Raw genomic sequence first — 26,235 nt, 5'->3', positions numbered from 1 at the left:
GATGGACTTGGACGTGTTCTTCTTCATGATATCTTTTAATGTACAGGTGATGTTAGGGGTTTATCCTGCGCAACTTTTCAAGAAAGATGGAGTTTGCATGGCTTGAAGCTGTTTAATCTCTTTGAAACCATTGCTTTCAATCGTCATAGGAAAAAAATGGGGTTATTCTACATGTCAAGATCAGCCCACAACACCACAAACTTGCCATCAGTCGGATGTTGATGCTGGTATAACTGAGTGAAAGCGAGTGAAAGAGACAAGGTGATGCTCTGCCCCGCGAGGCAACACCTGCACTTTACCTCAGGATCCGTGAATCAGTGAACAGCCAATAAATAAATAAAATAAATGAACAAGTAAAATGATCAAGATACTAAAACTAAGCACAGATGGGCTGGAATTTCATGATTAGCAGCCATTTTCATATCTGTATAAGTGTGTGTGTGTGAGAGAGAGAGATCACATGTATAGTTCTGAAGGTTAGTGCAAAGAATAGAAGTCAATTGAACAACAATCTCATGACAGACATGCCAAATTTTTCGCCCAGAGAAACTATTCAAGAGGTCATCCTTCTACACCCACATAAAAACAGCCTTGTGATCAATCCTTCACCACTCTGAAGGACTTGGAAGCGGTTCAATATGATCAAACATGTCTGATGGAAACTCATCGAAGAGGGTATCTGGGGTCACATGATTCTTCACATCCGTTGCACTATTCATACAACTTGATACTGGATCAAACAATGGAGGCCCAAGTGAAAATTGTGCTGCATCTCCAAGTTCAGGAGCATCTGCGGTTCCAAGCACATTGAGAAAGTAAGGGTCATCCAGCCTAGCCAGGAGCTCATGGCTTTCTGGTGAGAATAAAAGGCCTGGTTGGGGCTGTGGGATCTGAGGGAAGGGAATCGTTGACAGGGGCTCATACTGACCAAGATTTGCATAACCGTCTGGAAAATCAGTCTTAACCAGAGACGGTAATGGCATCATTCTTATATGTTCAGGGTTATCCAAGTAGGATGATGAACAAGCCTTCGAGGATGACTCTTCCTCCATTGAAGAACTGAACATTGGAGCCTTCACACAAGATAAACAAAGGGGAAACAGTAAATTATCCTTCCATAGCAGGTGAAAAACTTACAGACAAGACTCTTCGTAGAGTCAATCAATCAAATACTATCAAAAGTCCTCGACAAAGACCAGACAAGAACCTTTTTTTTTGTGCAGCAACTAAAAAATCCCAAAATTCTCTATGAAAGCAAGTGAGGACACAAAATTTTCCAATTACCTCCAAAGTGGGAACATCTTGAAAGACGGGAACTTCATATTTACTCTTCTGTGGCCTGGAATTAGAAGAGGAAGGTGTTCCTGAAGTCTGCAAAATCCTAGCCAGCCTCTTCTGTCTACTACTCCAGAAATTCTTCACGTCATTATCAGTCCTTCCAGGCAAATACGTGGCGATTCTAGCCCATTTGTTCCCAAATTCTGCCTGCAAATCTATCACCACCCTCTCTTCCTCGGCTGAAAACTTGCACCCGCTATAAAACCACACACACAGACACAAGACAGAAACACAAAAATCAAGGAAATAAAAATACCACCACTGCCCATTTCTGGACAATCAACCATTGCTACAATGTACTATCAACAAAGAGAATCTAAAACATCCCAGAATCAAAATCTTGATAATTCATCACTAACATGCATGTGATTAAAATTGCAAACAAGTTCAAAATGGAATTGATTAAAGTGTAGTTTAAAAAGTTGAAGTTACTTACTGTTTCAAGTTGGGTCTAAGCTTATTAACCCAACGAAGACGACAAGATTTGCCAGTTCGTTGTAAAAGGCCTTTGGACCGAATAGAGCTCCAATCTCTAGGACCATATTTTTTAACATGCATAATCAGCACTTCATCTTCTTCTGCTTTCCATGGCCCTTTTCTTATTTCTTCCTTCTTAAATCCTTCCATTTTCCGGATACTAGGCATTTGCTTCTCTTCTTCTTCCGTGTCTTTGTATTTTGATGTTGTTGTTGCTGCTTGTTCTCTGCGACAGAGAAGTTCTATGATGTTTATGAAGATGAGAAAGAAATGTTTTTTCTTTTCTTTATTTTTGTATGTTTTGGAGAAGTGGCAGTTAAGGCGGTTATGGCCACTACCCTCCAGGCCTCCACCAATACGCCCACATTCTCCAATTTTCTCTCTAGCTCAAATTGGTAATGAAGTTACCTTTATGTCCCTGCTTCTTTGTAACCTTTGGGTCCAGATTTAGTTTGGGTTTTAGGCCCTTTCTTGTAAACTGGGTTTTTTGCCCTTTTGTTCTGGGAATTTTGCAGCCTAATTAAAATTCCTTTTCATATATTAATTTAAATTGGGCAAATAAAGAGATTGGTAGAAACATGGCTCTTATATATATATATATATATATATATATATATATATATCAAACTTTTTAATCTTTTTAAGGTGATAGTTTAGATGGTAAATGGTTTTGCTCTCCACTTTATCATCTCAAATTCAAATGATGTTTGAAAGGAGATTTACGAGAGAGGTTCGCTGCAGGTGTAAATGGTTTCTTTAAAAACTTACCAGAAAGCATTAAATCTCAATTTGCTAAATGGGATTGACAAAACCCTGACCGATCGAATAGGTTTATCAGGTCAATTCATGTGTCGACACGTTAACTTGAGTTTATCTTAAAATAATATCATTTTAATTTAAAAAAATCACAAACAACATTACTTTGGACAAAATTAAAAAAATAAAATGAAATAACATCTTTTTATACTTTTTTTTTAAAAAATTTCTTTGAGTTAACCCGACCGAGTTTTATTTGGATTTGAATGGGTTAATTAGAACGTGGATTAATCACTGGGTCATCAAAATTTGACTGAATAAACTTTCAAAATGATTTAAATCTAAACTCAGTTGTGATCAAACACTAAGTCAACATGTCACTATGTTGATTTACTAAACCGGGTTAAATTTAATAGTCATCATCATCGTAACTTCAAAAGGTAGAAATAAGAAACTTTTTAAAGGACATGGAAAAGGAACAGACTCGAGTTCACTTGTCGACCAAAACTATACTGATGTTGGTAAAATTAAAGATATTTATATTATTTCATCATCTCTTCATCTAAATTTGATTTGGTTTATGATTTAATTAAAACTTAGGTTATAGATTGAGTGAGTTAATCTTTGATTAATTCATTTAAAATTTTTTAAAAGTAAAAAAAGAAATATTTTAAAGAAATTTTTTAAATCAAATTAAATTTTAACTAAATCAGTGATTAACATCATTATGTTAATTTCAAATTAATTTTTATTAAAACATAATCTAAACTAAGAAGACTGGATCTCAAGTCGACTAGTTAAGTGAGGTTTTATAATAATGCTATTCAAAAAGAAAGTGAAGGACCTCTCTGTATAACCTTTATCCATAGATCATCTCAATAAATCAAAGAATTATATATATATATATATATATATATATATATATATATAAAATTAAATTTATAATATAATATATTAAAACAATATAAAAATATATATATAAAAATTATCAAACACAATTCAATTCCAAACAACCCGAGACAAGGAAATTAAAGTTTCCAATATAACGAGGATAATAAGATTCTTGGATTTATACGGATGGAAAACTTACAGAAATTTTCACTTCTACTTGTTTTTCAAAAACATCACCTAGTGCACCATGTAAAGGCAGGCAACTAGTTGAGTTTCTTCTCACTTCCTCCTCATAAACTCTTTCAAGCATATACTCTACCTTCAGGTAATTGTTTGTTGCTAAAAACAAAATTTTACAATGACTATGAATCGAAGGTTGTTTCTCAAATTCTCTCACCAGGTAAATTATCATAATGTCACAAAGAATTGCCTTTCAGTATATGTACAAATACGAAGGAAAAAAATGCGAGAAAATTGATAACACAGACCAGCAAGTGCTTGCCATCACCAGCTGCAACACAAGCAGCTTCATGGCCTCCTTCATCAGAGACTGGACTTTCCACCAAGCCACCAGCAATCTGAGCCAGTTCCCTCAAAATTGATATCATTTACAGTAACCAACTGGCTGGTAGTGCCAATCTAATTATCACTTTTTCCATTTGCAACACACTTTTGATGTGTACGTCTAGTAAAAACCAATTTACCACTCAAGGATGGCTTCTTACAAGAACCAGCTCCTTCAATTTCGACCTTACCAGAAGGTTGTTCTTCAATGCGCACCCTGCTATTGATGAGGAACTCGGCAACAATTCTGAGTTCAAGCTGTCAACTGCTTTAGCATCATGACAAAGATTTGAATTACTTATTTTGTTGTCACAAACCCTATCTAATGGCTTGTCATCACAGAGGTGGCTCTCAGACCTGCTTAGTGCTTCCACCCTCACTTTTTGGTTTCATCACTTCATCATCTGTTGTTCCCGTCAAAGTTTGAATTCTATCAATCATTTGTGAGTCAGAAGCCTTGTCAGTACTTGCATCTGCTGTGTTACTAATTACTGACGGCTTAGGATCCTTGTTGCAAGCAATATTTTGGTTAGTCACTGCACATTGCTTCATGGACCCCTTCACTGATGGAGGGATATTGATGGATGATGGTTCCACATCCATTATACTATTGTGTTCATGTCTACCTTGATCAGTCAAAACATCAATTGAAGGTGGACTCTTACTCGTGCTAGAACCTGCATTATTTACAATCCTGTCTCCATTTTCTAAGCTTTCATCAGATGCAACTTCATTAGCACAACGTAATCCAGGTGGAGAGATACAGGCGGTTGGTAGGTCAATATCCATCTGAGCAAACCTGCTCTTCAATAGCATTGACGATATCACCTCTGTGACTGCCAGAAGCCTCATGTCTGCCCTGACAATCTTTCCTGTTGAGGGATGGCGCATTCATTAATTCTCTATCTTGATTTGACGAGTTTGTCACACTTATTTGCTGCTCAAGGGAGTTCAAAGCTTGTTTCTGAGTTGCATCATCAACAGATCGTATTCTGGGAAGAGAAGTGCAGTTGGACGATGGGTCAATATCCATCTAAGCATAAACCGATTCTTCTCTAACACCCTCAACAAAATCACCTGTAATACCACGAGAAAGCCCATGTCTGTCTCTTTCCTGATAATCATTCTCATTGGGAGATGACATATCTTTGTCAATATGATGATTCTCATTCACCAATTCTCTATCTTGATTTGAGGAATTGGTCCCCCGAACCACCAGCTGCTCAAGTGAGTTCACAGCTTTTCTCCAAGTGGTACCTGCATTTGTTTGGCAGCTATCTAAATTAACTAATCCATCTAATTTCCTCTGTACAGAAACTGCTAGGGAAACAGCTTGGTCACGGATCAAACAATCATAAGGTGGGCATATCGATCAGGGCCTGCTTATATTGAAATAGGCTAATAGATGACTTCCTACACCTTTTATCATGACACAATTTAATAACTTTAAAGACATGCTCACATAAGTTGCCCATTTCTGCCCATCTGCAGTCACAAATTGCAAATTGTGAACCAGGGTTCCAGACAACATAAACCCTATCTCGATAAAGCTGGTCAGTAACTTTTGCACATCTACCATCCATGACAACATCAGAGTCTGGAATCTTCAAAGCTTTGCGCCAAGATGTTAAACCACTGACCCACTCATCTTTCCAGTATCTTGCAAAATCATCCTTTTCTGAGTATTCATCAAGCCAGAAGTAAGAATGCACTTTTGTACCCAACTTATCAACCAACCAATCAGCACGCTGATAAACACCAGGTTTCTTCTCATTCAAAAGCCTGACTTTCAGTTGGTTGTGGTAAAATTCCATTGCTGCACATGTCCCTTGGCTTGCCAGTGGAAGAGTTTTTATTGCAGTAGTCCAACTCCCTGATACAAGGAAGTCTTATTTTTAGTTTTCTGAAATCAAGAGGTCCTGTGTGAAAAACCCAACCAACACCAAGATTCTAGGGCAATACTTCACATATTTTATAAAAATATGCAATCCCATGCAGCCCCGTCGATCTACATTCCAACTGAGATACCAAGCCCATTGCAAACCAACCAAGGAAAATTGAGAAGAAAAGAAAAAATGCGTGCAGTCTGTTTACACTATCTTAATTGCTATTGAAAAGAAAAGAAATTTTAACCAACGTATTCTAGGATACCAGGTTGCCTTGAAGTAATCCATAAAGCTAGAGCCATCAAGAAAATCTTCCATGAGAACTTCAAATAAACCTACAGTTGCTTGTCCTCTGCAAATATCATATACTGTCTGTCCAAGCCATTTCGATATCTGGACACGCAACTCTGTTTCCATGCACCGCTTTATTCGATTCTTAAGCCAAGCATGGCGAACTCGCCAAAAAGATGTCAAAACAGAGCACTGAAACACATCCCTGAGAACAACAAAGATAAACAAATAAGGTTTTTGTTTAGATATATTGTACAAAAAGGAGACAAGGAGGCTAAATTATTCTCTATTTGCCTGGACTGACACAACATGTCCGCCAAACACTCGATCTTAAAAACCAAGTCCCAGATCTTTACTCAAATTGAGAATCTGAAACTGCTCTCCAGATACCCCATCTTACAAATTCTTATGAGAAGTTCACCAAGTATTGCAGTTCAGCTATACAGACGTGTTAAAAAGCACATTATTAAAGTTTCTTTTAAGATCGCAATGGTAGACAAGAAGTGGTTCCTAGCACACAGAATTGCCAAATACCAAACCCATGCAAAACCTCATAGATATGGGATATCTGGTCCTTGGAATACCAAGTAAAACAAATAAAAATGACCAAGAGGTATATAATCACCAAATTCATATTAAAGAAAGTTGACTGCCTACCTAATTGTGAGGATGTCTGTCAAGGGATGATCCACTATAAACCCAGCCAACTTCCACGAAGGATCTTTAGTACGAACTCTGTTGTAAAGTGCCCTCATCCTTCTATGTGCATCAGCATTAGCGAATCTTGGTGTTATTATCCAAGCTACAGGGATGGCCTTATTGTCTGAGTTGAACACAACAAGACTGTGAACAGGATACTAAATAAAATCAAAGAAAAGAGCATAGTCAGTTTCTGAAACATAAAGAGCCATCCAGGCAGTGTAAATGATGTTTGGTTTCACAGGATTTTGACCATATAAACTGAAATGACAAACCTTCAATTTGTTTGTTCCAAACCTTGAATCAGAAGCCACAAGACTGCGATTGCCAAACCGAATCATTTGTTGCAACTGCCACTCTGTTTGTATTCCCAAAGTGAAAGGCTCAGAATCAGAAAAATCCTCAAAGAAAAATACCTGATTCAGATGGCTTTCAACCCACATGTTAATGCTAACTGCATCATCAGTGTCCAGTTCAAATGTAGAGCAGCGGATGCTTTTTTCCTGCCTCCGCACATACCTGTGAGTCAACAGGTCATCACGATTACATGGACCACCCTGCCTCTCTACTGATTCATTGTGTCTCTGCATTATGGTCTCCACAGAGACCCCAACATATAATAAAGATAAAACACGAAGCCGAAGATCCTCTGAGATATAAGGGGCAAACATAGCATGTGTTCCTTCAGCCTTCTTATCCTGAGGGCCATGGCACGGTAACCCTTTTTTATCCACGTGCTTGTCCTGATTATATATGATCAGTGCTACAGATGGTTCAGAAATTAAACGTTTCACAATAAAATGGCAGGTGTACCCCCTCTTGGTATTTGGTCTACCAGCATTTTTCTTTTTTGGAACATAAGTAGTTCTACTGGGCCGTACTATGCCACCTTTCCGGTGATCATCAGGGCCAAAAGAACACCAATATCTAAAATTCAAATGGATCACTTAAGTCACAGCATTAATTGCCGCTAAGTAGGAACTGCCAAAAGAAGGAAGAAACTTACAATATGTACTCAAGGATGCCATCAACCTTTTGCTTGTAAGATGTCTGAGGAGGCCGACGCCTTCTAGCTTCAACATGAAATCTTGTTGGACAGTCTTTATTAGCAGGCTCGCCTCTTACAAAATCATCGACTCTAGCAAAAGGGATAAGAGCAAGTCTATCTAAATTGTCGCGCCAGCCTCCAACCTTTGACCATACAATATCAGAAGCAGAAAATTCCAACGTTGGAGGATTCTGCACAGGAATGGACAGAATCTCATCCCATCTGGCCATCTAAAAATGCACATAACAGAAATTAGGTCAGTAAATAGTTGAAGGGTTATAACCTTCGTCAAAGTCATAGCTCATCAACCCAAGTTGGATGAACTTACCAAAATAAAGTTCCTTATTCTTTAGACTATTACCAAATCAGAACAAATCATAGCACCATCAGTATATTGCATCGTATCAAGTCCTTATCAGCATATCTTGGAATTATTGACTAGCAGTCTATCTTATCATATCAACTCCTATAATCAACTTATCTTGAAATTGTAAACACAGATAACAATCATAAAAAGTTTTGACTTTCTTGTAGAACGGTAATAGTTACTCATAAAATTGAAACATGTTGGCTAAGGAAACACGATTCATTCTTCAGATTTCCTGTCATAATCTTAGTTTCTAAACTTTTGGCAGACAACCCAGAATCTAAAAAATCCTCAAAAGTGCTTTGACACCTTGAAAAGTTCTCTTTGTACTAATCTTAATAAGACCAGCTGGTGCAAGGAAGTAGAGTTAAATAGACAAGGCAAGGAGCAAATTTTTTTCTTCTACAAATTCAAACTCTATCTTTCTTTCTTCTTTCTACCTCGCTGTCTCTGTGTTTTCCCTCTGGCAGCTGCTAGGTGGCACCTCCTCTCTGATTTTTGAGGGAACGAAAAAGAAAGGAAAACAATCCATTTGGTTCAAATTTGGGCTTTTTATATATGGGCCACGTTTTTGAAGAATGAGCCCAAAGAAAAATGGTTTCATGCCTTCTTAGGTTTCTTGCACGTGTCTGCAACAAAACCCCAATTTGCTTGCCATTGGGTTTTTGGGTTTCTCTCAGTATATCTCTAATACAGTGCTGTACTTGATGATATCTGGGTCTCAACTCTTATTTTCTCAAGTTCGTTTTTAGGCGAAGTAAGTCCTGTTTATACAAGGAGAAGATTGAGTTGTTTTTGTAATAAAGTTTTCATCTTTTTGTTGCCAAGAGAAGAAAAACAGAGATTTTTATAGTGTTAGAAAATGCAGCATATCAGGAGATGCAGTGGTCCTTTGAGATCTCAAAAAGGGTTGTCGTTATTTTTGGGGAGAAAAATTCTTAAGGAAGTATCTGATGTGGGTTTGGCGGCCTTTTCAACACCCATGGTTGCACAAAGAGGTGCACTTGGTAATTCAGTCACTAGGGTAAATATTTGTGTTTTTCCTTTTTTTCTTCTTTAGTTTCAGTTTTGTACCTTTGAGACACCGCGACTTGCCCTCGGAGTTGTAGTTGGTTATCTTACAGCTTTTCCTGTGGTTTTAATTCAAATTTAGCTTGTATATAATTATGGTTGTTTGAAGAAATTTGCTGTGGTTAAATATTGAATACAATAGGACTTGAATATGACTGTAGTGGTAATGTATGTTTCCTCCTTTGTATTATGACTTTGAGGTATGGAATGAGACCTGAATCCTATTGAAGTCCTTGTTATAAAGCATCGCCGTGAATGGATTAACCTCCTGGACAAAAAAATTATCATAGCTTCTTTTTCAGATATGCCGAACTCTTGGCCTAAATAATATAATGCAAAATGACATCCTGGAGTTGTAGATTTTTCCAGGTTCTGGCCTTTTAAAATGAATCGGTGATATTAGAAATATTCAGCTGGCACAAATGAGAGAGAAGCCACACAAATGCTCTTTCTGGTTATAATTTTCCTTTTCCCTTTGTGTTTTATTATAAAACTCACTCCTCCTCCTTCTTCCCCTCTCCCCATATGTGCGCTTTATATGGATCTACGAAGTCAACCAATTATTCATTTCTTGTCACAGCTGCCCTTTTTCTAATTGTTGGCTCCTTTTCTCAACTTGGTTATTCAATTACTTCTGGAAATGTCTTATCAATAAACCAAATGGTTAACAGTTGTTATGATAAACTTATATTTCCTAAGTCCAATTTGATATATATATATATATATATATATATAAGCCTATTAGTTAAATGTGATGTATTGGTATTTGATTGAAGTTATGTTTTGATGTTGACAAAGTCGCCAAAGTCAGATTACGTGAGACATTTTAGTGCCAATGCCAACCATTTGACTAAGGTGAGGTAGTTGGTTTTTTCCACTTTCATTTTCCCTCAGCTTGTAACTGCAGACTGATTTTTTTTCTACCTCTTTCTAATCTGCAGGACATACTTCGGCATAATGGTCAGTGAATGTTATGCTCCATGTTATTGAATCATTTTGTTTGTGTAATTCTTATACACCCAATCTGGCATACTCTTCTCTCTTGTTGGTGAGAATTGTCCCTCTGCCTCTTAGGTTGAAGTTTTAGTAAAACGCCATGCGCTGTTTTGAGATTTCTGCCTTGGTCTATGGTAATCATGGGAGTTTTTATTTTGCTAACTGCATTGCTAATCCTAGAGCTCATTTTTTATTTGCTTGGAAGAGAATTTATACAAGGACCAAAGATCTTCTAATACTGAACAGTTTTTATATTGTGTAACCAACTTAAAGGCAGGAAAAGACTTGTAGGCATACAAGTCATATAATACAGTGTTTGGTGCCATAATTTTTTTTTTCGCAAACAAAGTGCTACAACTTTACTGACATTTTAGTGTTCAACTTGTATATCCACCAGTTGTTGTTTTGCTTATTGATTATCTTCTTTGTGCAAATTAATTCTTGACAATAAGATTTGGCAGGTATCCCTGCTATCTATGGAGGTCAGCCTAATAGAGAATACTTGGTTAGCCTTAGGTCATCCTTTCAAATCATGGAAACCCATGGGGAAAGCACCATTAATATTTGCTTTGCTAGATCTTTCGCATCGAAAGCTTCAAAGAAAGAGACGCATAAACAATCTGAGGTTTGAATTCAAATCAAAGTTCAAGAGCTTTCATGTTTATGTTCTATCCACATCCTATTGGGTTGCCTGATTACCGTTGAATACCTGAATGAATATTGTGTTTGACAATGCTGTCAACCATTTATCTATAAAATATTAAACTGAAATATAGACTTATTTTTATGTGGATCCTATCGCTATCTGAGTGGTTCTAGATTTTCTTGTAGGAAATAAATATTTGTTTATACTTTACTTTTGAAACAAACTGTTTCTTTCCAGACAGAGTTTCTGAATTTATTTTGTTTGACTACTAGATTATGTACTCCAACTTAGCAGCATATGAACCAACTTGACTTCATAATTTTTTAGTTTTTCCCTTCTACTTTATATAATGGTGTCACTTTGTGTTCTTTTCAAAGAGTATGATGCTATTCTGGAAACTCGTGTTTTGACTCTATTAATTGTGTTCCGCCACTCCGGACAGACCAAAAAAGACGTATCTACTGTTGAGGATCCTTTTGATGCTCCAACATACAATATCCCAGAGAAGCCTGTGACGTTTACAGAAGGTGCTTCCTACAGCATTATAATTCTTGCAGGACTTGCTGTTGCAGCTGCTGCGGCTTATGCTGTTTTTAAGGAGCTGATATTTGAACCAAAAGAGTAAGAGTTGACTTTTGTAATTAAATTATATGAATATGGTTAGAAATAAACTATTCGAGTTTTGTCTCCTTTTCCCTTATTCCACTCTGATTTGCACCATGGTCTGTAATAGGTACAAGATCTTTAACAAGGCTCTGAAAAGGATTCAAGATGACAGTCAGGTTTGTGAAAATTAATGCATCTTTTTCTTGGGCTTGCAATTTTGAAGCACTTGTTCCTCTTCTATTTATGATGGTTGGTGGACCTGAAAATGAAACATTATGTTACAATGGGACAGTCAGTTGAGGTTGCCTGTTGTGGAAAACCCCCAAGTATGTAACAGGAAGTCCCAAAGCAGGAAGGTCAAGCCTAATATGAATAAACCATGATAAACAAATAACTTGAGTGACTGATTATGCATTTATTGCTATTATCAATAGTCATTTGAAAATAAGAAAGGCAGTGGATGCTTTGGTTCAAGCAGTCAGGCACAGTTTATTGGCAAAACTAATATAGCGAAATCAAATTCTTAAGTCGATAAAACTTGAAGGCAAGATGCGAAGTCACAAAACTGTGAAGGAGGTTGTGAATGTTATAGACAGAATCCAGAAGGATCTGGTGATAAATGTTCATAATGGTTCTCTCTGGCTACTAAGCTTTGCTGTTTTTCTGTGTTGATATCCTTATTGCAATTTTGTTGTTCACTTCAGATTATATTTGCTTTGAATCAGGTCAGAGTGAGAATTGGATCTCCTATTACGGGTTATGGTCAGGAAAGTAGAAATCGTGCTGCTCGCCAACGTATTCCCAATAGGATCTTTACTGATGAAGATGGTGTGGAGCATGTCCAGGTAAACTGTGAAGCATCGTAGTATCCAAGTGAAATTTTGTCTTTGTATCCAAGAAAATGCAAAAGGTTCAAGGAATGTGTATAACATGTGTGAATTATCCCCTCAGTCTCCTTCTCTTTTAAAGAAGAAATAAAGTGAAAAATCTACAAGAACAAATAAAATTAAGGATGATTTTGATTTTTTGTGTAATTTCATATCTGCTTACATGTTGCCATATTGAATGTAGATCAATTTCTATATTCGTGGGCCGCATGGTGCTGGGAAGGTTTCTGCTGAAATGTTCAAAGACAAAGTGGACAAGCAGTGGAAGTATACATATCTAATTGTGGAGGTCATGCAACCTTCGCGATCCCAATTGATTCTGGAGTCATATATGCCAGCGCCAGTGGCCACGTAAAACATGTACACAAGTATGTCATAGCTTAGATAAGGTTTCTTTTGTACCAATTTGATCTGGAGTGGAGTCCCTAACTCGTGTCAATAGATATGAATAATTTCTAGACATTCTGGCGAGATTGATTCTTAGTTTTCTTTAGAGTTCAAGTTGTCCTTCCTAGCTGATAAATTTTTTTGTTCACTGAGAAAGCGAAGATCTCTAAAATCTGATTGGTTGATCACCTGAACTGAAATGGTTTGTTTGGCTGCGTACGTTGTGTGTGTGTGTGTGTTTCACTTGTTTAGCTCTATTGCATTATTGTAGACGCTAGTGTGAATTATGCATGTGACCTTTAGCCCAGGTGACCGATTATTATCTGTTCGTTCACTAGTTGCAATATGTAATAAAAAAACTTTGGCAGGATATGATGTTCATATTATGAACAGAATGAAGAATTAACAAGATGAAATATCTCTCTCTCTCTCTCTCTCTGTCTTTCCTTCCTTCTCTTTTCTCTTTCACCATTGATGCTGCAACCCTCCTGTTGATTTCTGGAACTGGTTCAGAACCATTCCATCGCATTCCATTCCCCTTGATATATTGCTTGTTGGTGTTGTTCCCATCAGATTTGCACCAAAAACTTTCGGGTTTGAGGCAAAGGAGAAAAAAGAGTTAGCGAGACAGGAAAAGTAGAGACGCGGATAGCATTTAAATAGAGACAGCTAGAATTTGTCCGATAGTATTCTGGAAAAATAAATAAGAGATGGAAGCAGAGACGGTGGAGAGGACAAAAAAAGAGGAAGAGTCAACGCTTTTGTAGTGTATTGCAAAGCGCAAACCATAAAACAATTTTTCATTTATCTTAATTGAATATTTCTAGTCTCAGAAGCTCTCAATTAAGTTTAGTTTTTCCATTCGTTTTTTTATCAATATATTTTTTTCTTCTATTTTTATGAAACAATACCTTTTTTAGGAAACTTATTGTTTTATATTAAATTAAGTTGATATCCTTAAATAAGTTATCAATTCTTGTTTTTAGAACCTTTTAAGATATTTATTTGAATTCCAAATGTAATTCTTGAAATTCAAATCAACAAGCAAATCAAGGGAGATTCTCAAATTTGCTACAATAATATCAAATCAAAAATACTATTTCAAAAATACCCTCTTTTTTCTCTCTCAAAAACCCTACACCACTTCTCTTCCCTGTTTCTTTCTTTTCTTCAAGAATGAGACGTGGGGTTTATGTATTATGGTTGATTGAATCCAAATCTAGAATTTTATGGGTTACTAGTTATAGAAATTAGATTAAGTTTAGAAGATTTGTGTCGGCTTTGCTTGGTTTTTTTATTTTTCTTTGTTTAGAATATTTTTTTTATTTTTTTTATCCTTCAATATTTATTTAATTATAGATTAGGTTTTGTTTTTTTTTTTATTTCCTTTATGTAGAATTTTTTTGTTGTTCTTGAAAATAACTCTAGTTATTTCGAGTTTTTTTATTTGTTGTTCTTTCTTGAGTTTTTTTAACTAATTTTTTAAATTGATATTTTTTCTAACTCCATCCTTTAATATTTAGAGTAAAATTTTTAAAACAATGTATAAAATTATAATTTTTTTTAATTTTATAAATTTTATTTTTTTAATCTTTTAAATTTAGTCCTCATTTCTCGTAGATGCTAGGTCGTTTGGTTGAAGATTTTTTTTTATTTTTTTTATGATGTGTAGCCACTTAAAATTTGCACCACCCCTTGTGCAAGAAATGTTTTTTATGATGCACCCATGAATTATCTGGCTATGGATATTTCAGCCACAAACGAACCTCTCAACTCCCAATCAAATTAAGACTAATCTGAAGGTCCATATGACCTCATGTGAATGTGATGAATTTGAGCCCGAGAAGTATATAGTATTATGCTATGCAGATAAAATATATATATATGATTGTTCTCTATCTGCCACCAACCAATTAACATCAACATTGAATTCAACATCACAAAATTCAAATAATGACAACCCCCATTAAGTATTACATGTGGGGTTTTTTTACTATACAAGGCTACATTATTCATCATCACATACATTATTATATACATTATTATGGATGGGCCATAAAATTTTACATTTTTTTTTATTTGATTCTCAACTATTTTTTTTTTACTACCTAGGTGTAATTAAAAATCAATTAATTTTGATTTCTTATAAAAATATGAGATTGAAAGAAGAGGGACTGAAATGAAAAAGGTGTCAAACATGGATGACATACTATAAGTTCCGTAAAAGATACACTTTGTTCCTTTAACTTTAAAAATCACGCAAATCATACAATTCCATTACCTCAATATTTTTCCAATTCAATTTTGGTATAAAAATTTTATTTTTGTTATTTTTTTAGTTCCTAGTTGAGAGAGGAGAGAGAGAGGTCGCTGAATTCTAACGGTAAAGAGAAAAAAGTATCGTTAACACCGATTTAGACCACCAAAATGAACAATATTATGGTTCCACTTGATGAGGAGAGTTCATATTAGGTGTTTTTTTACCTTTAAAGTTCGTGAAAAAATAGATATAAGCCCGGGTTGATTTTTGAATGCGGGTTGGTTTTAGTTTATAGGACGGTTTTTTGAGGTCATTAATAGATTTATAACGATTCTTACAGTGTTTTTGGTCAAAATAGGTTGAAAAACAGGCTTTTGGATAAAAAAAAACTAGAGCCTTGATTTTTTAGCCACCATAGTGATCGGAATCTGAGCAAATAAGATAATGTGTCGTCTGCTTTTTTTTTCAAAAAAAATAGGGCAGAAGACAATTGCAAACAAAAAAAATTAAGGGCCTAATTACACGGGCCCTAACAAAAGCGAAGCCTAGTTGTGCCTAGCCATTGTTTTTTTTCTAATTTTTTAAAAAATAATGATTCTTTTTTCAGTTTTTTCTCTAAGTTTTATTAATTTAGATTTAAATTAATACCCCTTCTCTCTTTTATTTTTTTAGAGAGCCCTTTTTAAATGACAATTAATTTTTTAGTTATGCATTTGAATTTGAAGAGTTTTTATTATTCATCTATAATTTTTTTTTTTATCTTTGGTATGGATGAATTTTATTTTTGAAAATAAAAAAATATTTTCATATAATATTTTTAATATGTGCAGTTTTGCATAGTTTTTTTTTCTTATTTGATCAATTTAATTTGTGTCTCTATTTCTATTATCGTTTGCTTAAATAAAAAGGTTACTTTGATAAATAAATTTAGCAAACACAATTGGATAAATATCCCGTCTTTCAACATTAAATATCTTAATCTACATTTGTCTCTTGATTTTTCAAGTTCTATTTTTAGGTATTATTAATAATTTGTTTATTTATTCACATATATTATTCTTAATTTATTTGATTACATGTATGTATAAAAAAAATTATTTGAATTTAATTTTTTTAAAACTAAAAATATACATGAAAAAACCTGTATTGTTTTTTTTTTTTTGTAGAAAATAAAAATATTTCACTTGTGTCGAAGCGTGAGTTATATACATGGTATGTAATAAACTAAAATCTCATATTACTGTTTCATGATTTTTCTCCCTGGAATTTCTAATCGCACCCACATTTAAGGAAACAAAAAAAAACATCAAATTATTTCTAAAACGCAGCAAATCATCTATCAAAATGTATGTATGTAAGTCTTAGTGGGCCATCCATGAATCATCTATCAAAACTAATGCCTCCAAGACTGTCATTTTCTTAATACTTTAGTCTTTATCTGCAAGAAAAGGTTTGAAGACAAGAGGAAGGTACCGTTGATTCTACAGTTTCCACCCTCTCTTTTTCTTTATCCATCTCTCAGCCTTTCGTGTCACTTGGCACCTTATAGTGTGAACATGGCAAATCAACGGACCGGGCCAGGAAAAGTGCACGAACTTTTGAATTCCATAACTGCCCATGAACAGCTTATCTATTCACGAATCATACCCCTGAAAACCAACGAAACAGCTCACTAATTTCTTCTCCAGCACGACTCGCCCCCAAACCATAATCTCCGCCACCGGCAATCTCGCTCCGGCCACTGCTACCGGTAAATAACCTTCCAGAACCTCTAAAAGATGTCGTACGTGAAGAGAGAGAAGCAGACAGCCTATCAACATATTCTCTTAACAAACTTCCTCTCGCCGAAGCCACTTCTGCTGCCAGAATCGGCTCCTCGGACAATGTCAGACCACCCCCGCGACCACTCTCCTTCGACATACTCCTTCTGTGCGATTGACTGATAGTAACCTCCGATTCCTCCTCCACGACATAATCAAACGAACCAACCGAGTACGAGCTCCGATCCTCGTCTGCACCGGCGGAGGCTGTGGCTGTAGAGAGAGAGGACGCGGGGTTAGGAGCAGTATGTTCTCGACGGCTAATAGAGCCAATCTCAAGGCGGAAGCTATCACCACCACGAGCGTCACCTTCAAAGAGAGCTTTGGCGAGCTCTGATTCCGAAAAATGAATACGAGACCGGCAAAGAGGACACGATTGGTTAGAATTGAGCCATGTTTCAATGCAATGTGCATGGAAAGCATGACAGCAGAGCGGAAGCAATCGCAGGATATCCTCTGGTTCGAACGTCGATAAACAAACCGCGCAATCGCCGCTGGAGATTTCAGGGGAAGAGGATGGTCTGTGTTTGATGGAGGAGAAAGAGAAGAGAGGGAGTGAGTCAGAAACGGAAGACTCTAAATCTTCCGGTGAAACACGATGGTTGTTGTTACTGGAGAGGCGGTTAGAGGATAAGGTTGTTATTGTGGTAGCTATGGCGGTGGTTCTAGAGGGAGAAAGGTGGCGGAGGGAACGGCGGCTTAAGATACGGAGAAGGAAACAAAGAGAAACAGAGACTAACAGAGTTACGGAGAGGATTAAAATGATGATCAAAATGCTTGAGTTTAGGTTCTGAAAGGGCGACTTGGTGCCTCCGCTTGTATCGCTGGCCTCGTCGGTGTTGTTTAGAGGGATAAACGAATATGGAGGAGCGGACATTTTATAGTTTTTAGAGAGATATGAGGCTGATAAAATGGGCGGGTTTGGTTTTTACAAGTGCGGGTGTGTATAAGATAGTAATATGCACGCGAGATGGTAGGTGGTGGTGGTGGATAGGAACAAAAACAATAAAAAGAGCTAGGGGAGTGGAGTGGTGGTGGTGGTGGTGGTGGTGGTTTATGGCATGGGTTTCCCCTGCCGAGTCATTGAATGGAAATCTCTTGAGTAAATAAATGCTCGCAGTTCTTAAAGAGGAGGCGGGGGGGCTGTGTCGTCCAGCTCTGCCCTCCGTGATAAATGTAAGAAAAAAGAGGGCTCTATCCATTACAAAACTCCTACTTCCAAGTAAGTAAGTGATGAGTATTAAATAAGATAATGTTCTTTCCCAACTTAGAAATCTGACCATATAATATTATAAATAGTATTGTTTTTATAAGAAAAGAAAAGAAAAGAAGAAGCATGCAAATTAAGGTTTGTTGAGTGGGCAATCAGATTCCAATCCGATCAAACAGGATTTAGTCATCATCCTGTGTTGGAATGTAAGAGTAATCATCCTAAGAAAGTATTTATTTTTGTTTCCCCTTGCAAATGCAAGAGACTAGGTTAGGAGGAGTTGCTGAATGCATTAATTTACTTGGACATTGGAGATTAATGATGCAGGAGATGAGAGTGCATCATTCTATTGTATAGAATAATAGATGAATGTGTAAGTAAAAGTAGCCTGACTAAACCATCTTCTGTTTTCAATAATATAAAAAAAGAAAAGAAAAGGAGATTTATTTATTTATTTATTTATTGGGTGGGGGGGGGGGGGGGGGGATCTTTCTCTTTGTGCACGCCGCGTTGCTTCATTCACACTCTTGGCATGCTTCTGATAACAAAAACAAACTGAGCAGTGCTCCATCTGACAAAACATTCCCTCCCACCTTGTTGGTTGCAGACTTGCAGGTGTGGTCTTGTTACCATCAAATATAAATTAGTTCCACAAATCTGTTATGAAATGTTTTGTTTTTTTTGTCCCTTCGTCTCCCAGCCTAAAAACACGGAAGAAGACAAACCACATTAGGGTGCTTGAAGAAAAGGATCTGCATGTCAAACAAACTAGAGCTTTTGATTCAATTAGTTCACTATTAATGCTAAAATGATGGGTTCTAGCTCCTAACTAACTGGATTGATGGCCAGAGTTACGCCACGAACGAACTGGACCAATTTTTTTAATGAAAAAACTCGATATATTCAAGCATTACAAGCGTATTTTATAAAAGTAAGAAAATGTTTGTGTGTTTCTATCCATTAGGAATATGGATGTCGATTGGATAGTGTATCCTATCTAATAATTAATGGATAAATAAATTGTATTATTTAATATAAAATAAAATAGTAATTTACATAATTAAGATGTATGTATATATATTAAATAATAAAATTATAAATGTAATACGTGTATATGTGATATGTGAATAGGAATATATATATATATATATATATATATATATATATATATATATATATATATATAGTCTGACCAGATGTAAGGCTGTAACTTTTAAGTATCTGGGCGTTGTGCATTTACAGGCATACGCCATCAAGTTTCCACAGACCATTTTCTTGCATATCGACCATTTTAATCAACTCGAAGTCATTCAGAACCTCGGTGTCTTGCTGGTATTGACAATAAAGAACAAATTTTTTTCTTGCTAAAATAACATTCGATTACTATCTCATGGTTAAAAACAACAAAAATAACTAAAATAAATGGGATGAGACGGGTAAAAATAAAAAACAGGATTGTGGTTGGTAATAATATATAAAATAAAATTAATATCTCTGTATTTTATTTGATTAATGAAGAACGAGACATAACAAAATGCAGAAAAATTTGTTCAATTCTTGATATATATTATCATCAAACTTGCAATCTTTAAAACATCAATAAGGATCATTATTTTCACTTTAGTTTATAATAAGAATAATTTTTTTAAACTTAAAATGGTAATTTCTCCACACATTAAAATTAAGTTAAAAATATTTTGTAATCATCATTAAAAAAAATCATTACTATAAATAATATAATTAAATCATAATTTTCTTAAGTATTAAATCATTTCTCTAAATAAATTTTATAATAAAATAATTAATCAAACCAATCATTTATCAAGTGAAATATTTTCACCGACACAAAGTCGAAATATAACATAGTTTAAAATAAAAAATAATAATTTTATCCCAAATCCACATTTTTTTATCATCTAATTCTCACTCTTTCATTATTAAATCTAATTTCTTTGAGAAGATCAATTTTCATTTCACTATATCATGTATGTTCTAGTCTTTATATTGATTTTTTTTAATAATAATATTCATTAATCTTTATAATGTTAAACAACTCACTCGATGAGTAATAAATTTTTTTTTTATATAAATCACTCTTAGAATTAATTTCATTCAATTCATAAAAAAAAATCTAACCTAATTAATTTTTTTTTTATTGTTACAAACTATTAAATTGTAAGAATAGAGATTGAAATTACTAGGAAAAACAAAACTTAGGGGCTCAGACATACCAAAAATCCTATTGCATGCACCAAACTTTCCATAACCTTATTCAAGGCCCTTTGATAATATTAGATTTCCAGAACTGTTGACAGCATATGATTACACAGCAGGCTAAACTTTAGGTGAAAAGCATAAAGAGTAGGATATCAAAAAGAACAAAAAAGAAAATTCCTAACATATAAACTTGCCTTGTGTTCTTGAGGAAAGACTACAGAGCATTTCAGGAAAAAACCTTGCTTTATTTACAAGTCTTTATACACATGCATCAAAGTGATGTGATCTCTGGGTTTGAGGCTGGACTTTCAACATTTCCCTTGCAAACACCGTCTCTGCAGAGAGGGCATACACTGAAAGCCGACAAAAGAACAATGAGAACTCAACTTATAATCAGCCCAGGTCAACTAAAACAAGAAGGATGTTAGTGATAGCTTACCCATGTATTTCCTTGAGCCATTTGTCAACACATGACATGTGATATTCATGAGAACATGGGAGAACTCGAATTTTATCTCCTTCCTCGTAGTCAACCAAGCAAATGTGACACCTTCAAACAAAAGTAGAACATTGATGTAAGCAGTAGCATGCATGTTGATTATTCAGAATCATGACCGGTAGATAAATGATCTAAGTTCTTGATTTATGCATAAAATTTCATATAATTGATCTGCATAAAAAAAAAAAGTAAATAGAAGTATATTTACTACTAAGGGCTCCTGTGTAGATTCACACTCCTCTAGTCCTATTGAATGAAGTGCCGATCAAGAGAATGGAAGGGTTGACGAATTCAGAGATAAGAGAAGTGAAAATCAACCTAGAGGCACCAAATGCGATCCCAGAAGCGCAGTGATGTAGAGAGATATTGCAACAAAAGTTATGTGTAATAATTCTCCACAAAGCTCAAGTGTTATTCCATTCAGGAAAATTCGAGTTTGAAGGACAGCTGTTCAAACTGTAGCTTACTTGGCAACCATCAATATATATTTTTCTGTTCCATTTCCTTTTTATCTATACATTTTTTGCTCTCACATTTTGATCAAGTTCAAAAAAAATTAATTGTTAGCATGATCCTCGTAGCAGGAAGTGAGGGGTGCCAGAAAGGAGGAGAGTGAGAGAAGCTAGGAAATTAGTGTTAATGCAAGTAAGTCTTGGATTATTTCCTCGAACTCTTACTTTTTCTGCAGTGTGTCAGAGCTACAAACACCAATATTATTTAAATCCATGAATTGTTTTAGTTATGAAATCCTCTTAACTCAACGTCCTTGTTACAATACCCAAGCTACCTTTTTTCTCCATAAATCAAATCAAAGTACGATGGCAACACAAGTACATGCATATTCAAATGAAGAAAAAAAAAACTAGCACTTACTGTTGTTCATGCTGTGCCACATTTTCAGTTCCCTGGAACTTTTTATAATTCTTCAGAGGAAATGAATTTACAACAGCTTCCGGAGCAGGAAGTGAGAGCATGGAAGGTGATAGGGACAGGCGATGGTGATGGATTTCCTCTAAAACCTAGAAAATAAACGTAATAAGAAACTATGAAAAAGTATGAGTATAGGACGACTCTGCATAGGTGATGATATGAACATGCTTCGCATTAGACAAATGTTACAAGCCCATATCCATTCCATTTCACAAGTCTTTACATAATGTACCTGATAATTTAGTACAGCCAAAAAGGTTTATAGACAGTAGTTGCCATGGAGGAACCATTTGAGTTTATGTGTATCAATGCTTTCAGTAAAGGAAGACATGCAAGTTAAAAGATGTGATTTGCACTAAACATTCTCCTATGGAGAAAGAGAAGCTAATAAAGTCACACAATGCAAGCTGTTGACACTTCTCAAGGCATAGAACTAGCAGAGTACCTCAAAAATAGTAACCTTAAAAGAATGCATTTACCTCAAAAAGTGCATCTGCCAGCAGAATTATTTGTGAAATACTTGCATGGCTGCTGGACTCGACAGCCACAGAAGAGGATTCACATGAGCATGTACCATTAGGATGAAGCCCAGCTGGACACAAGGAAGTTTCCCAACCTAGCTCATCACGTACATCATGAAATGTTTCTCTCTGAAATAATTAATGGAAATGTAAAAAAAATAAAAATAAACAGGAAGTAGCAATCTATGAAGCATAGGCTGGTAAAAGTAATGATAGGAATTCTAAATCAAATGAATTGCATGCGTCAAAGAACCTCTAGTTTGATAAATTATTGATCATATGATCCAATGAGTTTTCTGTAGACAGAAAACTTTCAAGGGTCTATTGCCAATTTCGCCCATAAATAGCTTAAATAAGAAGGAAATGTATAAACAAATTACCCTTGATTGCCATCGTCGTTCACTCCTGTGATGACTTCTAGTGCCAGGATATCTAGATTCACGACCAACTCCATCCAAATGTAGATCGCCACCAAAATCAAGGAGCCATCTGTCGTGAGATCCTAGATCATCAGCATGACTAGATGTAAAAACTATGGTTGGGGAATCCCTATTCCTTCTCAAATTGCTTCTTGAGAAAGCATCCCAAAACATCCTTCTACTATTTCTTCTTGCCTCACGGTTACTAATTTCTTCAAAGCTAATTGACAAAATGTTGGAATGTATGTTCACCACATCAACAAGAAGCACTCTTGCAGCTCTTGCTTCTCGTTCCCTGTCAGATGAGAGAAATTCTGGACATGGTTGTGGAGATAAGGAAGCAGGAATAACAGAATTTGTATTAGACAAATCCATATTTGCATCTGAAATGGACTCCCCATTTGAATCCAGGTTCCCAGAATCCTGACCCACAACGCCTGCCACTGCTGTATCATCAGAGGCAGATGCTGTTGGTGTCTGTTCTTTTACAGAAGCATTCACTGCATGGGCTTCCATAGTACTGCCACTGATATTCACCTGCTGAGATTGTGACTCGCTATTTTTAAAAGCAGAAGTATCCTCAACATTACCATTACTACTTCCAGATAAGTCCCCACTTTCAGCACTGGAACTACTTAACCCAGTTTCCAAACCAAAGTTAGAAGATGAGGCCTGCTTGGAGCTTGCTGACACATCATGAAAAGTAGCTAAATTTTCAAGAGATCCTGCCAACGATTCATCCATATGATCACCCATCTGAAAGTCAAAATCAATCTCAGAATTACTCCATTACAAGATAGTTCAGTCAACTTTCGATTTCCAAGGTAGTAATTTTTTTTTAATTCAATATGAAAGAAAGAAAGGAAAAAGGAAAATATAACATCAGAGACCCACTTCAAGATTCTATATTTTGCTTCCGTTCATTTTTATATACTTTATTCTAACATTATTATTTTTTTGAGCAACCACTGAAAAATAGATAACTAAAGAGAACCATCAATACTAAATTATATTCATCAGTCAGAAACGAGAGAATCCTTTAGCACTAAACTTCAATTAAAGAACTTCAAATAGATTAAAAAAAAAAGGGAGAGCTAATGGAAAAGGAGAGAAATGATTGTTAAAGAACCTCAATAGGAGACTGAGAAGCAGAACCACCACAAAAGACAGAAGCAAGGGCTCTGCGCTTGAAACTGTTAGTCCCTGACCCAGATGGGGTTGACCCATTTAACCTGCTGCTGCTTGAACCCATATATATTTTATTATTATTATTATTTGAGCTGAAGAGAGAAAACACAAGCAAAGAGCGAGAGAAAGACTGAATATACAGAGACAGTGGAAGGAAATAACAGAGAAGAAAGCACAAGACTTTACCAAGAACCACATGTAAGCAACCGGGCCCGCTGATGTTGATATCAGACGGTCCAGTTCTACGAAGAGACATTTGAGAAAAACTTTAAGTGGGACCCATCATAGCTTGGATTTCTACGAAGCTTACTCTGGCTTGAATTTGAAGCGGCAAAGAATAAATTAAAGTGCCAGTACTTTAATGACTCGCTTTCGCTGTCATATTATCAACTACTGAGAAAATAACATGGAGATTTACAGCAAAATATTGTATCCTTGGAATGGTTTTCAGCAATTAAGTTTTATAATCCTACGAAGTTTTTAACGATGTTTTTATTTGTTGTATTTGCTTAGTTTTTTTTCACAAGAACAAGAGAATCATTTAACAACTTTTGTAAATTAAAATTGAGGTATTTTTAGTAGAAATTGAGAGAGACAGAGTCAACACTTTGTACGGCTAAACATTATTTTTTTTATGATGCTTTTATACAAATTATAACCTTGAGCCCTGTCATAAAGCTTGATATTGTTCTTCTTCCTTCCTGTGAGTGTTAAACAAATCAAATATAACTTCTTCTTCTTCTTTTTGACACAAAAAAAAATAGCGTTGAACTCCAATTGATCATTAACAAAGAAATGCTTAACAGTCAAATAGTTCTCTCAAACATTAATCAAGCTCTTATAGAAGAAGTATACTTCTTCTTGGTGATCTACTTAGACTTGTATAACCAGATAGTTTTCTGTTTGTTAATGAACTGTTATCCATAAGAATCTTTCTTGATTTTCTTCTTCTTTGATTTAGTCTCATTTTCCTCATCAACTTTCTCAACATCAGCCTCTATTTTTTTCTTCGATCCATCATCCATATCATTCTCAATTTTCTACACGTTCACGCTATAACTCCTAATCTTTTCATCAAACTCTCCATTTTTAGAAAATCCAGAAACCAATTCATAATAAACAACATTCTTTTTATTTAAAGAATCAAACTTTACTTTATTTTCTTCAAAACTCACTCCATATTTCTCTCCGAAACTAATCTCGTATTTAGCTAAAAAATTAGCATTTTACTTCCTTGAAAGTATTTTGATACATTATAGTAGGTTATTGATGTGATGAGAATTGAACAGACATTTTTTTTTTTTATGGTTAGCTGAATGTTTGTATGGTATTGGAGAACATTGATAACTGAATGAATATCTTACATTTGAAGAGAAAAGTCTAATTTTCAGCACGAAACATAACAAGTTTCATTATAATCCTGAATGGACGGAACAACTAAAACATGTCATTTTCAAAAATTTCATACCCCAAAATTATGAACATGGATAACTTTGGAAAGTTTAATCATTTTCAAGCAACCGTCCTTGAAAGAAGTTGTACTTGGATTGTCTTCACAATGGGCTTTTGCTTGGATTGCTTTTGTTTTTCAAAACACAACATTAATTTCTTGAAGTTCTTGACAAATGTTTCACATTGGTTTTCCAAATATTCTTCAATTATCTTGTTGTATTCTTTCAAAGCATTCGCCATGTTGTTTCCCACCTAGATCTGGTGATTTGTGCCAGGGATTTTTTACAAGGAGAATCATTTTTGAATGCTTTGATCATCCCAGGAATCGCTAAGAGGATGGTTTAGGATTGTTGGCTCTTATACCAATTGTTAAGGCTCTTGATTAACAAACAGCGAGTTTTAAGAAAATTTGAGGGAGAGAGTTGAAGAAATTGCGAGAGAGATAGAGCTAACAGTTTGTACCGCTAAATTGATCGATCTTATTGCCTAATGAGCATGTTATTCTTTACGATGCTTTTATGCAATTCATTCCAGTTGCAAACTGTTTCTAACTGCTTCTAGCTAACTACAATCACTAACTAAATCTGCCATGTGTTCAAGACTACTAACTAATTGTAACGAGCTTCAACTATCATCATTGCTACTGATTTGCAAGCTTCGACTACTGTGATACATCTCTGCCGCTCCAGCTTGTTTACTTGCTTGTTCTCTTAGTCCAGTAGTTTGAGCATTCGTAACAAAACCATCGACGTTGGCCATGTCAGAAGATTAATGTCTTCCTACAAATTGATGTTTATGTATTTATTCTG

At 35.4% G+C, this 26,235-nt stretch overlaps 5 protein-coding genes across 7 annotated transcripts; 1 reads left to right on the top strand and 4 right to left on the bottom strand.

The window, feature by feature from the left end:
• Nucleotides 1-209: 209 nt before the first annotated feature.
• LOC7453932 (transcription factor DUO1) lies at nucleotides 210-2,065 on the bottom strand. Its single transcript, XM_002301211.3, has 3 exons — nucleotides 1,775-2,065; nucleotides 1,285-1,534; nucleotides 210-1,073 (listed from the first exon to the last, which is right to left on the bottom strand). The coding sequence occupies exons 1-3, from the start codon at nucleotides 1,981-1,983 to the stop codon at nucleotides 606-608; spliced, it is 927 nt and encodes a 308-aa protein (XP_002301247.3). The 5' UTR covers nucleotides 1,984-2,065; the 3' UTR covers nucleotides 210-605.
• Nucleotides 2,066-3,827: 1,762 nt separating this feature from the next.
• LOC7483813 (uncharacterized) lies at nucleotides 3,828-8,814 on the bottom strand. The gene is made up of 7 exons (XM_024594141.2): nucleotides 8,279-8,814; nucleotides 7,909-8,180; nucleotides 7,178-7,829; nucleotides 6,861-7,060; nucleotides 6,164-6,408; nucleotides 5,489-5,899; nucleotides 3,828-5,283 (listed from the first exon to the last, which is right to left on the bottom strand). The coding sequence occupies exons 2-7, from the start codon at nucleotides 8,178-8,180 to the stop codon at nucleotides 5,060-5,062; spliced, it is 2,004 nt and encodes a 667-aa protein (XP_024449909.1). The 5' UTR covers nucleotides 8,279-8,814; the 3' UTR covers nucleotides 3,828-5,059.
• Nucleotides 8,815-8,839: 25 nt separating this feature from the next.
• On the top strand, nucleotides 8,840-13,753 carry LOC7453931 (probable mitochondrial import inner membrane translocase subunit TIM21). 2 transcript variants are annotated; one of them, XM_024594142.2, is made up of 9 exons: nucleotides 8,840-9,341; nucleotides 10,187-10,243; nucleotides 10,330-10,348; nucleotides 10,846-11,009; nucleotides 11,473-11,651; nucleotides 11,764-11,812; nucleotides 12,362-12,481; nucleotides 12,708-12,891; nucleotides 13,484-13,753. In XM_024594142.2, the coding sequence occupies exons 1-8, from the start codon at nucleotides 9,180-9,182 to the stop codon at nucleotides 12,876-12,878; spliced, it is 921 nt and encodes a 306-aa protein (XP_024449910.1). In that variant the 5' UTR covers nucleotides 8,840-9,179; the 3' UTR covers nucleotides 12,879-12,891; nucleotides 13,484-13,753. The 2 variants fall into 2 exon arrangements, with proteins under 2 accessions (XP_024449910.1, XP_052306839.1); XM_052450879.1 differs by lacking the exon at nucleotides 13,484-13,753 and having other exon boundaries at nucleotides 9,268-9,341; nucleotides 10,330-10,518; nucleotides 12,708-13,125.
• A 2,814-nt stretch (nucleotides 13,754-16,567) lies between these two features.
• On the bottom strand, nucleotides 16,568-18,377 carry LOC7453930 (E3 ubiquitin-protein ligase ATL4). The gene has a single exon (XM_002301209.4). The coding sequence runs from the start codon at nucleotides 17,865-17,867 to the stop codon at nucleotides 16,812-16,814; it is 1,056 nt and encodes a 351-aa protein (XP_002301245.4). The 5' UTR covers nucleotides 17,868-18,377; the 3' UTR covers nucleotides 16,568-16,811.
• A 2,080-nt stretch (nucleotides 18,378-20,457) lies between these two features.
• LOC18096325 (uncharacterized RING finger protein P4H10.07) lies at nucleotides 20,458-24,129 on the bottom strand. 2 transcript variants are annotated; one of them, XR_002980586.2, is made up of 7 exons: nucleotides 23,916-24,129; nucleotides 22,748-23,542; nucleotides 22,326-22,496; nucleotides 21,790-21,935; nucleotides 20,857-20,967; nucleotides 20,612-20,770; nucleotides 20,458-20,505 (listed from the first exon to the last, which is right to left on the bottom strand). XR_002980586.2 is itself a non-coding variant. In XM_024596160.2 (6 exons), the coding sequence occupies exons 1-6, from the start codon at nucleotides 24,036-24,038 to the stop codon at nucleotides 20,689-20,691; spliced, it is 1,428 nt and encodes a 475-aa protein (XP_024451928.1). In that variant the 5' UTR covers nucleotides 24,039-24,129; the 3' UTR covers nucleotides 20,458-20,688. The 2 variants fall into 2 exon arrangements, 1 of the variants encoding a protein (XP_024451928.1); XM_024596160.2 differs by having other exon boundaries at nucleotides 20,458-20,770.
• Between the last annotated feature and the right edge of the window lie 2,106 nt (nucleotides 24,130-26,235).

This window comes from Populus trichocarpa, chromosome 2 (assembly GCF_000002775.5).
Source record: "Populus trichocarpa isolate Nisqually-1 chromosome 2, P.trichocarpa_v4.1, whole genome shotgun sequence".
NCBI classification, from domain to species: Eukaryota; Viridiplantae; Streptophyta; class Magnoliopsida; order Malpighiales; family Salicaceae; genus Populus; species Populus trichocarpa.
The sequence above is the reverse complement of the archived record's forward strand: the minus strand, read 5'-3'. Positions and strand labels throughout refer to the sequence as shown.

Bases quoted from the DNA above. Each gene is read 5' to 3' on its own strand.
- LOC7453932 (XM_002301211.3), bottom strand. From the start codon at position 1,983: ATGCCTAGTATCCGGAAAATGGAAGGATTTAAGAAGGAAGAAATAAGA. The intron at 1,535-1,774 runs GTAAGTAACTTC...GTGGTTTTATAG, and splicing joins CTTAGACCCAACTTGAAACA to CGGGTGCAAGTTTTCAGCCG. The intron at 1,074-1,284 runs GTAATTGGAAAA...TCTTGTGTGAAG, and splicing joins AAGATGTTCCCACTTTGGAG to GCTCCAATGTTCAGTTCTTC.
- LOC7483813 (XM_024594141.2), bottom strand. From the start codon at position 8,180: ATGGCCAGATGGGATGAGATTCTGTCCATTCCTGTGCAGAATCCTCCA. The intron at 7,061-7,177 runs GTTTGTCATTTC...GATTTTATTTAG, and splicing joins TTGGAACAAACAAATTGAAG to TATCCTGTTCACAGTCTTGT. The intron at 5,900-6,163 runs GTTGGTTAAAAT...TCCTTGTATCAG, and splicing joins AACCTGGTATCCTAGAATAC to GGAGTTGGACTACTGCAATA.
- LOC7453931 (XM_024594142.2), top strand. From the start codon at position 9,180: ATGCAGCATATCAGGAGATGCAGTGGTCCTTTGAGATCTCAAAAAGGG. The intron at 9,342-10,186 runs GTAAATATTTGT...ATGTTGACAAAG, and splicing joins TTGGTAATTCAGTCACTAGG to TCGCCAAAGTCAGATTACGT. The intron at 12,482-12,707 runs GTAAACTGTGAA...TATTGAATGTAG, and splicing joins ATGGTGTGGAGCATGTCCAG to ATCAATTTCTATATTCGTGG.
- LOC7453930 (XM_002301209.4), bottom strand. From the start codon at position 17,867: ATGTCCGCTCCTCCATATTCGTTTATCCCTCTAAACAACACCGACGAG.
- LOC18096325 (XM_024596160.2), bottom strand. From the start codon at position 24,038: ATGGGTTCAAGCAGCAGCAGGTTAAATGGGTCAACCCCATCTGGGTCA. The intron at 23,543-23,915 runs GTTCTTTAACAA...TTTGACTTTCAG, and splicing joins CTTCTCAGTCTCCTATTGAG to ATGGGTGATCATATGGATGA. The intron at 20,771-20,856 runs GTAAGCTATCAC...GTCGGCTTTCAG, and splicing joins TGGCTCAAGGAAATACATGG to TGTATGCCCTCTCTGCAGAG.